Source organism: Hesperophylax consimilis, chromosome 4 (assembly GCF_061612785.1).
Source record: "Hesperophylax consimilis isolate HC1 chromosome 4, BYU_Hcon_1.0, whole genome shotgun sequence".
Classification (NCBI taxonomy): Eukaryota; Metazoa; Arthropoda; class Insecta; order Trichoptera; family Limnephilidae; genus Hesperophylax; species Hesperophylax consimilis.
Window position 1 is genome coordinate 17,176,873 of NC_142839.1, and position 14,953 is coordinate 17,191,825.

A 14,953-nucleotide genomic window follows, 5' to 3' on the forward strand; every position below is an offset into this window, starting at 1 on the left:
TTATTGTTTTACAAAATTATCTTTTAATTACTGTCTGTATCTGTTTTTTCTCCTAAAATAGATAAATAAAAATAGACCTAGAATAGTATAAGAGTTTTAAACGAAGCTTTATCAACATATCATGTGCAAGAAATGTTGTCAAATCTTGATGAAAACAAGTAATCTGTAAATATAGTAATCATTGTAAGTCAAAACAGTAATCTGCTTAAGGCGATGCACCTATGTAATATTTTAAATTGATCCGCTATCAATAATAACCCTTACGTAGATGACGATAAGGTTTAAATTCCCGCTTAACACCATCCGCCTGTTTTGATTTATGCAAAAATAAACATGGCCAAAAAGTGCCTTTTATTTTATTTTCTGGATGTTCAGGCATAAATATTTAATTTTTTTTTCAATCATTTTATAAAAAACTTAATTTTCCAAATTATACAATAAAATCATAACCGAAAATGGGTTCGTAAGTAGGAGGTTATGAAATTTAAAGCAGTTTTCATAGGCCTTTACATTATTTTTTCTGGGCTTGTAAAAAGACTTATCTAAAAAATACTGGATTATTTCAAAGGCCAAGATGTATTCTACTCGGAGTATTTAATTAAAGCATCTGAAACATTTCTAGGCGACCAAATTTTCAAACCAAAAACACATGATTTTGCATTACTACGTATGGCATCGCATTAAAACTAAAATGTTACTAATAATACAAAATCAAGATTTTCTTTTCACGCGAACAAATAATTACACAAGTTGTAAACTTGTAAATTTCTCGTTTTGATGCATATAGTATTATTTGATACTTAGAAAAAATAATTGACGTAATTTATTTCACTCCAGAATGAAAATCACAATAATTTTATGTCAAACTCTTTCGCGAAGGGAAGTTGTAGCGGTAGGAACTGTCCGCTCACTTAACAAGATTTCTAGACACGCGTTGCCATAGAATTTCAAGCCGCCACTCGTTGATTTCAAGAGCCGAGCGTGGAATTCCAGAGAAGCCGTCAGTTGGTTTCGTGGCAGGTGGCGAGAGGACATCGAGATCGGGTTGCTTGATTGTCGGAGATTAATACGCACACGTGAGACAAATTTGATTAATCCACATGAATTAGACACATCTCTTAGATATCACCATGAATATAAATTTGTTTAGATAAGCTGTCTAGACTGGCGCTCAGTGGTGATGTTTTATTTTAGATGCATAGTTAATTTAATCATACGAGTTAAACATCGAGGCCGAATTCAATTTACGTTGGCTGTCTAGTAGTCAACCACCCCTGATGATTTAAATAGAAGTATTGCTCTTGTATTCAAGTTAAATCTCAAATATACCCTTTGTTGTTTATCACAATTAATAAGCTGTATTCATTTCATTCCCCATATTGCTGCAAGTTAAGTAGAGCAAATAACTGGTGATACGTAAGTTTTATTAATACGTGATATACTATACGTTACAAAGTGAACAAAATTGCTACACCAGAGCTAAACGAAGAAAACCACTTAAAAAAATATACGTTAATGTTAGCTCAGAGGGTTGGAGCTGGCAACACGGTATCACATCCTCATACATAAGCTCACATTTCACCACAACCTCAGATAACACATCTGCCCTGATGATGGACACTGCAATGCTGTCCGAAACGTTGGCTAAAGAAGAAGTTAGCGCAACACGGCATAACACCCCAAAAACAAATAACAAAAAAACAAATTTGTTATTTTGGGAGACGGAAAAAATTAAAATATTTTAATAATGATTAGTATTATTACTGTTACTTCCGCAAGATTCTCGCCCGATTTCACTCTTAGAGGCAGGGATGCGGAACATTTTGAATAATTATTATTCTAGAAGCACAATTGGTTATTAATTTCATTAATACGCGTATTTAAATAGTGATAAATTTGCATAGTAAAAATCAGTCGTCATACTGCAAACAATAGAAGTAACATTAAATGCATAATCACTAAAAAACACCAACAATAAAGAATATGATTGGTTTCCAAAAAAAACGTATTTTTCTTTACAATAATCACATTACTATCCCTGATAAATACTGAGAGAGAGAGTCTAAACTAGATTGTAAATCCAACACAGTGCATTCAATATCATTGATTGGAATCACCGCATTCAGCATTTTCTTGGTAAGGTAGCAAAAAATTCAGGAATTGTAGCTTGGCTTCATGACATCCTTTTCCAGAGATATTGATTAGAGCATTTCAAGATTTATTCGGCAATTTGGTTAGAAATTGAATTGCGGGAATTACCGGCTATTGGTAGAGCATTTGCCTGGTTAGATGTAAAATCGTTTAGAGTGTATTGCAGAAGGGAGTGGGGAATTTAGTATAAATGCATTTTAATTCGATGCAAAATTTTGGTAGTCATATGGCAAAAGGGGACATCTGTTAAAATCAATATTAATGTATTATTCAATTGAGATTTATTAATGGTTAATAAGACACAAATTTTTATTTGTTCAAATGTTTATTTGGTTCTTTTCTAACATTTATTGTAGTCTATTAACAGAGGTAAGAAGTATCCGTATGCTACAGCCGAGATAAGCCGTTTAGGTAAGAGTATTTTAAAACTTTTGTGGAAGAAACATTGACAACGGAAAAAAGTGCAGATGGCCCCTTTTGCCATGACTAGCGAGTTAATTTCGTTATTGTTTCTGTTCTCTTTTATGTTTTGCTTAAAAAAATGGTCTTTATAAAATGATATTCTAAGCCAAAATTTGTAACGCATTACCACATCTCGTTAACCTTTAACTTTTCAAAATCAAAAATATTTTTAAGTAAAACGATTTTCGACAAAATTTAAAACAATTGCTAATTGCGTAGATTTTCTAAAAATACATCGTTAAGAAATACCTCTTCTCCGGAAGATGCGGCGTTATTTCAAAGTTTATGGATGGTTTACTTGAGTTTTAAAAAACTCTCGGTTAATCATGACAAACCAGGGCTTTTTTTATTACCATCATTCGCTTGAAGCGGCGAGGGTCCCGACCCTCGGACCAACTAGCAAATGGACCAACGGGATAAAAACCGAGAAAATAAAAATACATGACACAAGTTCCAGCGCTGTCAAAGCACGTTAGTTGTCAATTCCATCTTGGTCTTGATAATGCCAGTACAGAGAGCTTTACAGACTTTAATTAGCTGGCCAGTTGTGCTGTGTTCGATGGCATATAAATGCTCGAGAATTATTAGGCGGCAGGATTAAATAGGAGAGGGGAACCAGAACGGAAAGGGGATAAAAGGAAATCGTTAAGAGCTTCAGCTTTTCAAATTTTGTTATTTCGTACCGATTATAACAGGTGTTTTATGAATTTTCTACTGTAAAGTTTCCAAAATCTAAGCCTCCTTCAACCAGAACAGGCTTGACTATCAGATGATCAAAGCCATTTTCGTGTTAATTATTATCTCGAACGAAATTTGAATTTCTCTGAAGGATGTATATTCTCATTATTTTGTAAAATATTAATCATTATAAAAGGCGTTTAGGAGTCATGCTAACAGCTTAGATAGGAAGTTTTCTGATACAAGAAAAGAAATTATCGACAGTACCACTACCCCGAAAAGATTTTCTTAATAAACAAAATATCATTATACAAAAATATGTATAAAGCAAGTTTTTTTTTAAAAGTGGTCATAGGTTAAACATAGATTTTTTCGAATGAGAGTGTTTGTTTTGACGTTCATCTTTTTATTCTCGTTGGCCAATAATTACTAAAATAATAAAAGAAGCCCTTTTGACTTCTTCCGCGGTCGAGGAGTAAGGCGCTTGACTACGAATCATATGATCGCGGTTTCGATTCCCAGCCTACACAAGTAAATTTTATTGAATAGGCCACTTGCATGGATTTCATAACGACTTGGAAAAAATCGTGTGGATAGATCTTTTTACTAAGATTACGAAAATGTTAGTAAAATTTTGTAGAAATGTACATTTATTTTTATTTTTAAATAAATAAATCCAATATTTGGGCTCGTGTCGTCACTACATGAAAATGTCCCGTCTACTGAAAATGTTCCTATTAATTTTGTAAAATTCCACACTGATTTAATTTTTTTATATGGCATCACTTTGATTTCAGGCGAATTTTTTAATTCGTTCACTAGATTTATTGTTTGTTCTCTGCGAACTTTTCATTTGGTTTGAATTTTTGACAGATGTGAAGAGAACCCCGTACAATTTAGATGTCGGTACGTGTTTTAGAGGTATAATGGTTATGGTGCTGATGTTATCAAAATCAAATTTTATAATATTCTTATCATTATTATAATTTACAAGTACAAGTATATTACATTGGATTTATTAATATAGACGTTGTACATAATAACGATTTATGATCAATAAGATGGATCAAGGAAAAAAATATTTATGAGATGTAATATTTTTGGTATGCCTCGTTATTCTGCTGTGTCATTCGTGTGGAAAACGTTCTTTTTTTAAATGATTTTCGGCTATGTAATCATTGTTTTTTCTCACCTATAAAATTATGTCCCGTCTTTCCGGTTTATAAAAAAAGGTCTGATTTTTCGGATTGAAATTTTCAATAAATCCCCAGGGTTTCAAAAATACCATTAAAAAAATAATAATAATACAGAATGTCTTAGAATATTTTCCTTAACCGGAAAAAACAATTAAAAAATATGATGCAAGTGGCCTATTGTTGTGTGTTATTGCAAAATTTATTAAATCATTTAAAATATTATATAGAATATTAGCGGCACGCTCCAGAACACAAAATGTTGTTAGTATCGTCCAGGCGATAGATCACCATTCAGTATTGACACTTTGCTTGAAATGACTTTAGCCGTGATTGGTGATCAGATGTGAATACAAAGAATAACCCCCCACCGTCCTCTCCTAAATCTATTTAATTTCACCGCTACCTCCAGTTTTACAACACACAGTAATTAGGGATGCCAGGGTCTCAGTGGCTCTAGACGGTTGAAAGCTTGTGGGGTATGGTAGTTTGCTATGTTTGGTAACTTAGCAGGGGTAATCGGTAAGGGAGACGCCGGTTTAGGGGGAACCTTTGACTTCACCATCTGATCTCTCTAGACCCTTCGTCTTGTGGTAGTAGTGGGGATAGATTCATACGCCTGTCATTCCCTACACACCTACCCACCCCTAATCCCCATAAAATAATTTTCTTTAAGGCCTACTGTATGGGGTTAGTGTAAAAAAAATATTTAAATATATGTCCATTTCGTAGAGCTTGATTTTTGACTCGAGCTTTCAAATAAAAATTTAAAAAATTAAATGAAATTAAATAAACATAAATATTTTAACAGGCATAAAACAAGTTTGGTATTATTTCACCTAAGCTGACTTTATTTCACAGCTTAGCGTAAAATACGAGGATATTAGTATTTTTTTACCATGGCTGAATAAAACATATTCATTCGTTTTAAAATGAAGCATTTTAACTGACTACGTTCCTGAAACTGCTACACTGCCCCTATTAAAAATATAATAAAACTTGCGCGCAACAACATAATTTATGAAATAGTTACTGGGGGTCGTGTTTCTAAAAATTGCTAATAACACATTAATAATTCAATAGAAGAAGGTTTCCCGTTTGTGTTCGTGGCGGGCGAAAATCAGTTTTATTTAGAGATTGATTTAGCTTATTTTACCTTCAAAGCGTAAAGAAGGTCTGAGTTTATGTGATATTTTGAAAAACCTTCTTCATTCCTCTATGCCCACCCCTAAAAGCAGAAGTATGATATTTTGGACATGTGACGTTAAAAGAATGAGAAAAATTACTGTCTAAATCTGATTTCGAAAAACTCCGTGTAAAGCCTTGGCAACGTTGCTGTTAAGGAATGCCATAAAGCAGGTACGTTATTTATGTAAATCCCTGGCAATGTTGCTATCAAGGAATGCCATAAAGTAGGTACGTTATTTATGTAAAGCCCTGGCAAAGTTGCTGTTAAGGAATGCCATAAAGTAGGTACATTATTTATGTAGAGCCCTGGCAACGTTGCTGATAAGGAATGCCATAAAGTAGGTGGTTTATTTATGTGTAGCCCTGACAACGTTGCTGTTGAGGAATACCATAAAAAAGGTACATTATTTATGATTATATCACCTTAAGTAGATGTATGTATTAGGCCCATTATAACGGCTTGAGTGGAAAAAAATACAAGTAACTTTGTTAGCTAGTCACCATTATATTTTCAGTGTAAACGTTTGTTGGCATTATAATCACAAAAATAATATCTCATATAAATTATACATCACGTCGTTATAATAACAACATTATTATATATTATTGACCTGTCTGTGGCGTTGAAATCGCGTTTGGGTCCTACCCAGGCGTAGTGTGTTACATTCCTCAGCTGGCTAAGTCCTCCATCACAACACAAGCAACATTATCCGCTTACTGTGATGGTAGTAAGAGATTTTCAAATATTGTCAGGTTATTCGTAATTCGGAAATGTTTGTCTTTCTTTAAAAAATATAAATGTGTGTATATATGTAATATTTTTATAAATTAAAGCGTATTTCTTTGATTTTGTAGTTATTTCCAGAATAAACTACCTAAATGATGGTGAAGGCAGTATTATGTTACGAATGGTTTCTGTGGTGTATACAATTATATTAAAAATAAGAGTGAGTTGGAAAACAATGGACATATTTTTTATTATTGAAACTCTTTATGCATTCACTTGCTTTTAACGTTCTGTTATAGTTTTCAATCATATTCAAAATAACACCACGTTCAAATGATCACGAAATTTATTCTGCTGAACAATCCGCTCCATGTACAGTCTCGAACACATAATAATGTGTACGTGTAGAAATGTTGACAGCCTTCAGGCAAATATTTGGCGTCGACTCCCCCACCCCGTATTATAATACTGCCTTTTCTTCCCTGTTTCGTCCGCCGACGGTCAATTTAACTCGCGTTTCCGCGCGGGAAATTCCTACGCCCGCAAATCAAGCAAACCTCCGCCTACGTTTACAGAGTTGAGCTGGCAAGACAGTGAAAACAGCCCATTTTGCCACTTTTTCTCACACAATAATTAATACTAGTTTTTCTTACACTATACTCGAATCTTGGCTCATATTTCATATAATCATTTAGCTCTCGGCGAGTAAAGTAAAAATACTGTTTTTGTAAAAAAGCGAATGTCCACGTGTTACAAAGAATATATACTTATATTAATTTTTTTTAAATGACATGTAAAATTCAGTTACCCGTCCCAAAACAGACATTGTCTCGTGAGGTGGAAATTATTTTATTGCATTTCAAAATAAGTGCTCGAATTGCCGGCAACAAAGGTAATTGAACAAAAATATAGTCGATAGCATTATTTTTAAATGGAAAGTACTTTTTTAAATTCTTAAATTGATTGGTAAGTAAACATTACGTGGGTTAGTCTCCTGAGACATTTCCAGAACAGAAAACCGTGAAATAAAGTTAAAAAGTAACAAATGGTCGGTTTTCAAGAAATAACATGTTTTCTCAACAGAAAACCAGTTTGTGTGTTTTGTGAACCACACTTTTGAAATTAAATTTTGTATTTGGAATACCAAGGTCAAAGTAACTATTTTTGTTTCGCGTCGATATTTATGTAATGATCTTCGACATGTGGAACATATTATGGAGCTTTACCAAAGGTATCGACTTCAGATTTTGACAAAAAAAAACGATTTTGATGTACGGTTTTTAAAAACTAAAAAAACGTTTTTTTTTCTTAGTAAAAAAATTGTGGACCAGGTTGATAAGGAGCAGTAATGTCTAGGGAATATTTCATAGATCTAGTTGAGGAAAAAGAGGGAAAAGAGAAATATCAGAAAAATGTAGGAAAATTTTATTTCTTTTTATAAATACCCTTCCACCCAGCATTCGCAATAATGTAAAAAAGAATACAGACTGTACCCCTTTAAATACCGATTTCCAAATATTGTTACATGCTTCCGTCTACATGTGAGCTACAATAACGTATCTAATACTAAAAATTACTATAATAATTGAAATTATCCACTCGAAAAATGGCTGACAGTCCAGTCCGGCCGTTTTGTGCCAGCTGAACTGAACAGCATGATAGTAGTGGTGACTTTGATGTATTCGCATATTAAAGGCAACAATGGTTGTTCTAAAATTTCATCAATCATGTTTCTTTCTGATGCGCCATTCTGCCGGGCCGATGTGTTGTACCGTGTTAACTTTTTATCCAAAAAAGTCAATAAATTGGCACTGTGTCTACTCAATGGGGAATCTCAATATTGCAAGTACTAATGAAATTAAAATTGTACAAACCAGCGAATAAACTTGTTAAGGAAGCTGTAAAGAAAATAGAAATTTCAAAACAATATTTGTACAAACGAACGGATACAAATAGGAAATTTAAAAAAAAAGTTCCACGAGTGGGTAAATTTTAATTAATCAAGTTTTTTGTGAGAAAAAATTAAGCGATAATACGCGATAATTATGAAAACTGTTTGTAACGTCCGATCTTTTAAAAGGGCGGCTCATAAAAAGTATTAATCAGAGGAAAATAAATTATACGAAATGCGGCAGAAGAAAAGATTTGGTAAAATCACGATGGTCTCATTTAAGGGCGCAATATAGGTACTTACCGTGTTCAATTTAAATCTCTAGCAATCTTTTAATAAATTTTTAAATGAAGTCAACTGCGATCAGCTTTTTAATTGAAGAACGTAATTGACTTTTAGATATTTGAACAAGGACGATTAAAAGCAAAATGAAAAAGAAACGTATTTTTAAAATAGGTCGTTTAAGTTTATGTGTCTTTTATTTATATAGTTTTGATGTGGAACATGACAAGGATAAAAGCATAAGTTTAGAGGAACATCGTTTATAGAAAAAATGACTTTAGTACCAAAAATTTGATGGGTAAATAATAGTAAATTACCAAAAAAAAACTTGAAATTATCAGGAATACAGACTCACTTACATGATTGAATAAATAAGTTATTTAAAAGGATTGCATCAGCATGTAACTCAAGTGCAATTACTAACAATGACGCAATCTTGATCCTGTGTCTAGATTTTAGTTAAAACCATTATACTATTATGTTTTTTTTAAAGTTGATTAGTAATTTAATTAGTAAAACTTCCGACATTGACTTTTTATTCCCATAAACAACGCTGGCGAAAATAAGATCAAATCTATATCGCATGACATTTTTTTACTCTGGCGATTGGTTATAGCATCTCAATTAGGACTGTATTGCAAATTTAAAAAAAAAAGTTTTTTTTTTTGTTAATTTAAAAGAAATGAGTAATCAAATAGGTAATATTACATTAATGCATAATTCCTCTAAATTGGTATTAGCATATTGTTATGCTTGTTTGAATTGTGTGTTATTATTAAATTACATTAAAAAAATCATTTAAGTTTATATATGTTATGTGCGAAAAAATAATGACATATTTTTGTTATTTTCTTGAGAATTACCATTACTTTATAAATTATTACTTATTTTTATTTGTATAAACAACATGAAAAATTACGTGAAAATTTCCTAAAAAATTCCTTAAACAAATGGAATTTGTTTTTTTTTTGTTTGGTATAAAATTTTTCTTGAATGCTTTTTCGACAAAATGATTCAAGTTTGAAAAATACTATTGTTTAAAAACATCAATGTAAATTAAATTTACAACTATTTTATCTTTTTCTAAAATGGTATTAGTTTATACCACAAATAAAAAAGGAAGAAACAGAATATTACAGCACATTTAAGATATCTCGGAAGCATTCCAAAATTAGTTGCATGAGAAATTCCAACGTCGGGCAGCGTTGCGACGCGACGTTTTTATTTATTGTCAAACAAATCGATATCTTAGAACAAAAATTTTGTATCACCTTTGTCAAAAATGAGATCTGAATTGTATCAAATAAAATCTATATTTTTTTTGTATAAAATATTGCATCTCCTAAACTAACCGTCACAAAGATACATAAAAAATTATATATCCTGCATATACAATATTTCCTGCATATACAATATTTTTATACAATATTTTTTTATTGTATCTCCTAGTATATTGATCTAAGCTTATTGAAATTCCATGCCAAAATATTGCATTTACATCAGATACACATACTATATCTGTTGTTAATGTGGAACTTAAAACTCAATTTTATGTTACTAAGTCTAGTTTTAGAAGGTTTGCGAACTTTCTCTTTACTCAATATTCTGATTAATGGATGACCAATATTTTAACTCTAAGTCTCAAGGCAAGTACACACCAACATAATAAAATATTTTTGAATAGAAATGCGTATTTTCTTTCACTTTACTCTCTTTTCGTTTAGCGGAAAAGGATAGTCATGCTCTACATAACTAATTCCCTCTTGTATAGTAAAATTATTGAATCCCTTAAGATCAACGGCAGGTTATGCTACACAGTAATGAGCACAATGCTAGATCAATTAATCATCTATTGTTATCCTTATTATCGAACTTTCGCATTGATGTAAGAAACACTCCAGTGGTCTGTTTATTATTGATAGAGGTCGGAATTGGTTATTGTTAAGTAAATATCTGACAAAGACACAAAAATACATTTTATTTATAAATAATTTTTATTAATAAAAAAATTAAATTATGCTTTTCTTGAAGAATATTTTTTCCTTTTGACGAAATTAGGTTGATTCAAAAACGCATATTTATAGTAAACTTTAATAAAGGTTTCATCGAGAGAAACATTTTTTAATGTTTTGACATTAAAAGCTATTTATATGTTATCTTTAAAATAAATATTTTCCATAATTAAATTTATTACATTTATTTTTTAAGTGTTATATTATTATAATGAAAATTAGCAAAGATTATTGTGATTATAAAAAATATCCAAGATTATTATTATTACTACGATAATGAAAATTAGCAAGGATATGTGTCTATATTATGTACATTGATGGAAGATTTTCATTAATTCACATTTGAATTATAATAATTGGTCAACTATCTGTTAAATATAACAGAAATTGTTATTGATATTAGTTTAGTTCAACAGATTTAAGGGCTTGATATCTTATTTCGGAAAGCAGAGTCTGCCGGCGTAATAATAAGGTTTCGGGAAAGGAAGTTCTCACCGTATGAAAGTCCCTCCAGTGAAAGATATCTGGTGTTCCCCAGCGTAGGTACTGCAAAGTGGCGAGAAGTTATACCGATTAACATACAAAGCTTTGCATTGGGAGCTATTTCGTCGGTTAAACCACTCGGATTCAATAAAGTTTTTGATTAAATTTTATTTTTGGAAAGCGAGTACGGTATTGGCACACTTTGGTATCAGAAGTCTTTAACTGGGAATGAACACAGTATTAAGAGAATTTTTTTGACAGGTAAATAAATTCTTTTCAAAAATTCAATTACTTGAGTCTTGTGAAATACGCTTGTGAAACACGCTTGCAGATTTTACTTAACTTATAAGCGCGGATCTGAAGATTAATCACCTATGTGCGTTTTTCGTAGCAAAGATTACGTGTGATTATTAAGAACGTTACGATTTTCTGAGAAAATCATAAAGAAACTTCATTTAGGAAAATGTTATCAAAAAGGGTTGGTATACCAAACATTCTGTTTCTTAGGTACTCAATTTATCATTTCATATCCTTTTGTAATAATAGAATCGAATAATATAGACCTAAAACTAAGAATACTCCTCATCAAGACCTATGTATGGAGTATCTTGATGTACGGCTGCGAAACATGGTGCCTATCCGAAAGAGATAAACGGAGACTAGAGGCTTTTGAGATGTGGTCCTATAGTTGACTGTTAGGAATTTCCTGAAGAGACCATATTACAAATGAGGAGGTTCTCCAAAGAATCGAAGGAGGAAGGCACCTGCTCAGGACCTTCTCCGAAAGGCGTGCAAGATGGATCGGCCATGTCATACGACAAGAAGGCCTCTTGCATGTCATAATGGAGGGTATAACCGAGGGGACCAACTCTAGGGGACGCCCGCGCCGAGAGTACCTGGAGGACCTGCTGGTGGACGTGCGCTGCTCATCATATGCAGAAGTCAAAAGAGCCGCACAAGACATGGAAGAATGGAAGAGGAGATTAGATGAAATTGCTGCAAACCAATCCCAGAATTGAAACCAGAGAGAGAGAGATCCTTTTTTAATAAAAATATAGTACAAAAGGAAACGATCCAACAGCACAAAGCCTTTAAACCCTTGGTCCTCAATCACTATTTATTTTGATTGATATGTATTATTTGATCAATTGTGTACAAATTTTCTTAAATTGTAAATCCGGTAATATTTAGCGTAGGTATTTAAGCAATTACTGAGAAGAATACAGCGATTATTGCGCGAGATTTGATGGAAAAGTTTTCTCAGACGTTAATTCATTAATCTTGACACCCTTTCTTGACGAAATCGAAATTTCACACGGTTAAATTTCCACTTGAATTTATCAGAAAACTAGATTCATTTCGAATTAGTTTTGAAAGGTCCAGGGGCCGAGAGTAGGCGCCTGCGCACCGAGACGTTTCCCGATACACTTTATCAGTTACTGTTCGTACACTGCTCGGTAACACAACCTCCTCCGCGCTCCTGCGCTCCGTGGATGAAATTGCCGAAAACTGTATCAAACACCAAAATAATACTAAAAAGTTTGCCATCACCATAAAACATTTTATGAAAATTGATCAATTCTGATTAAACTTTAATTCAGCTTTGTTTTTTTTTGCCAGAATCGAATTTTGAAGTTTCGCGGAAAAGTTTTTCGCAATTTATTATTTAGTTTCTTATAGTAGAGTGACTTTTGGCAGTTGTGACAAGTTGACACTTGATATTTTTCCTCATCGCGTGTGTGACGTGTAATGACAGTTATTTCCGGGACTTACCGCTGTGGCGATGGTGGATCCACTTAAGATATTTTGGGTACTAACCAACAGTACATACCTGGGTGAGACACATGATTTATTATTATGGCATAAACTTGTACTTATTGGCACAAACTTGTATTAATTGGCATAAATTTTAAATTTATTGGTTTTATTAAAAAAGTTGTAATAAGCCTGAAAATATAATTACTTTGCGAAAATATTTCAAGTAAGGTGAGGTTTTGTAAAAAATATAATTAAATAACAATTTGTTGGTAGCGCTTTAAGAACAATTTTCGCGGAATGGCGTTAAATATGGGATACACAAATTCACTGTTTGATGCGTTAAAAACTGACATAGATTATAAACGAACAAGTTTTTGCATTACAAGCTTGAGGGTGAAATCATACTGGACTTAATTTTAGTGATTTTAAGACCTGCGTAGGAAATTGTCCCCTCATTTTATCACTCAAGAATGGTGAAACATTACGATGGTCTTCTGAAATAAGAATAATAATAATCCTTCTTGTTGTAAAACTTTACCTTCAAAGTAAAAAAGAAGAGTTTTTATAAAATAAACCACATTATAGAAAACTTGATAGTTTTCAAAGCAAACACAAAAATGCATATTATTATACCCAAAAAAATGTTTGTATTGACATCTTTAATTTTTAAGCGGTGTTTTCGAAAAAAAATATTTTTGGGCGAAGGTTTTGGTCACTGGAAAGAATTAATGTTGTCCATATTACGTTGTGATAGACGTAATTTAACAATTGAAGGGAAAAAAAGTTTCCAAATAGTTGGAATTCTCATTTTTTTCTCAGTTAGGCAGATGCCCCATATTCGAGAAATTATATTCTCTTTTATTTTTCTCAAGCCTACATTACCAAGCGAAATAAAGTGTTGTTTTACGAAAGGGTTTTTTGGTTTTAATTTTGAAAATTTTCTCTTTAACTTGTTAACTCGTTTGGATGTTCAAACTTCGTCTTAATTGACTGACGATCAAATCAATGACCGTCGCCATTTTGAATATTCGACATGTGAATTTTGATTATTATTTATTTAAATCAATATAAAACAGTTGTTTTCAGTTTTTGTTGTATACCAATGATAGACCTAGTAAGTAGAGACAGTATTGAACTGAGAGGTTAACACAAGTTTAAAGTTTTTTTGTTCTCTATTTTTAAATTCATGATAAACAGGTTCACTCAAATTCATCTCTACGCGGGAGCAATTTAATAGCTTCTATTGCTCCCGGGTAGAGATATCGCCTTGCAATACGAATATCTTCATATTCAAACACGTTTGAACGATAAACTGCTTTTAGTTATTTTTATTTGCCTTGAAAAATCAATGTCTGTGCAGAAAAAAATCTTCTCCATTTACGTTTAAAATCTCTTGGGAAAGCTTGATAACAATGACCGGCGCTTAGCGTAGAATAGGAAAATGGGTTGGGGCTTATTTTTGGGGTAGAATACCCGCTTAATCCCTATTTCTCACTGCAGACGTAGGGACCGAAAAAAAAGATCGCGAACTCAGGATATATCGCTTTTCTTGGCTATTCGTTTTAAGACAATATGGCCATATCCTTTTTTCACAAATGAAGATTATTCACTCGCACGCAATACATATCCAGTAATATAAATGATGTGCGGACCTGAAAGGAAGAAACGATTAAAATCGGCCAGCTGTATCAAATAAGCAATTATCACCAGAAAGTTACCAATAACCATTCATCAGATAATCTGTCGTCCGAAATAAAAGCTAGATCTCTGATATATGAACCAGCGAAAGCACTGCTATGTGAAGTAGCGACTACTTTGAGATGTAGCGTGATAAAATTTGGAACAGATTTTCTTCTCTAAAATTTGTAATTTTATCCAGCGACCGATGAGATTCTAAATATCCAGAATTATCCATTTTGACAAGAAGTCATATTTTTTATCAATTTTTTCTCAATTATTTTGAATAACAGTTAAAATATACAAAGAGAAAAAACAAAATTCTTCGACGAAGCCAAATGGTACAAATATTATAAAATCTTTTAAAAAAGGTAAATATTCAAAAAAAAATTTTAAAAAAAACTATGGTTTACAGATATAATTAAAAAAATAATATAATAGCAATTATGGT

The 14,953-nt window shown here is 32.2% G+C and overlaps 1 protein-coding gene across 2 annotated transcripts in view; it reads left to right on the plus strand.

Annotated features, from left to right (window-relative positions):
• The first annotated feature begins 12,825 nt into the window (after window positions 1-12,825).
• Window positions 12,826-14,953, plus strand: part of LOC149424299 (neural-cadherin-like) — a 306,585-nt gene continuing 304,457 nt past the window's right edge. For both annotated transcript variants that reach the window (XM_089651433.1, XM_089651434.1), the window contains exon 1: window positions 12,826-12,902. In XM_089651433.1, coding sequence (XP_089507559.1) covers window positions 12,851-12,902 — 52 coding nt within the window. In that variant the 5' untranslated portion in view covers window positions 12,826-12,850. The remainder of the gene's footprint in view (window positions 12,903-14,953) is intronic.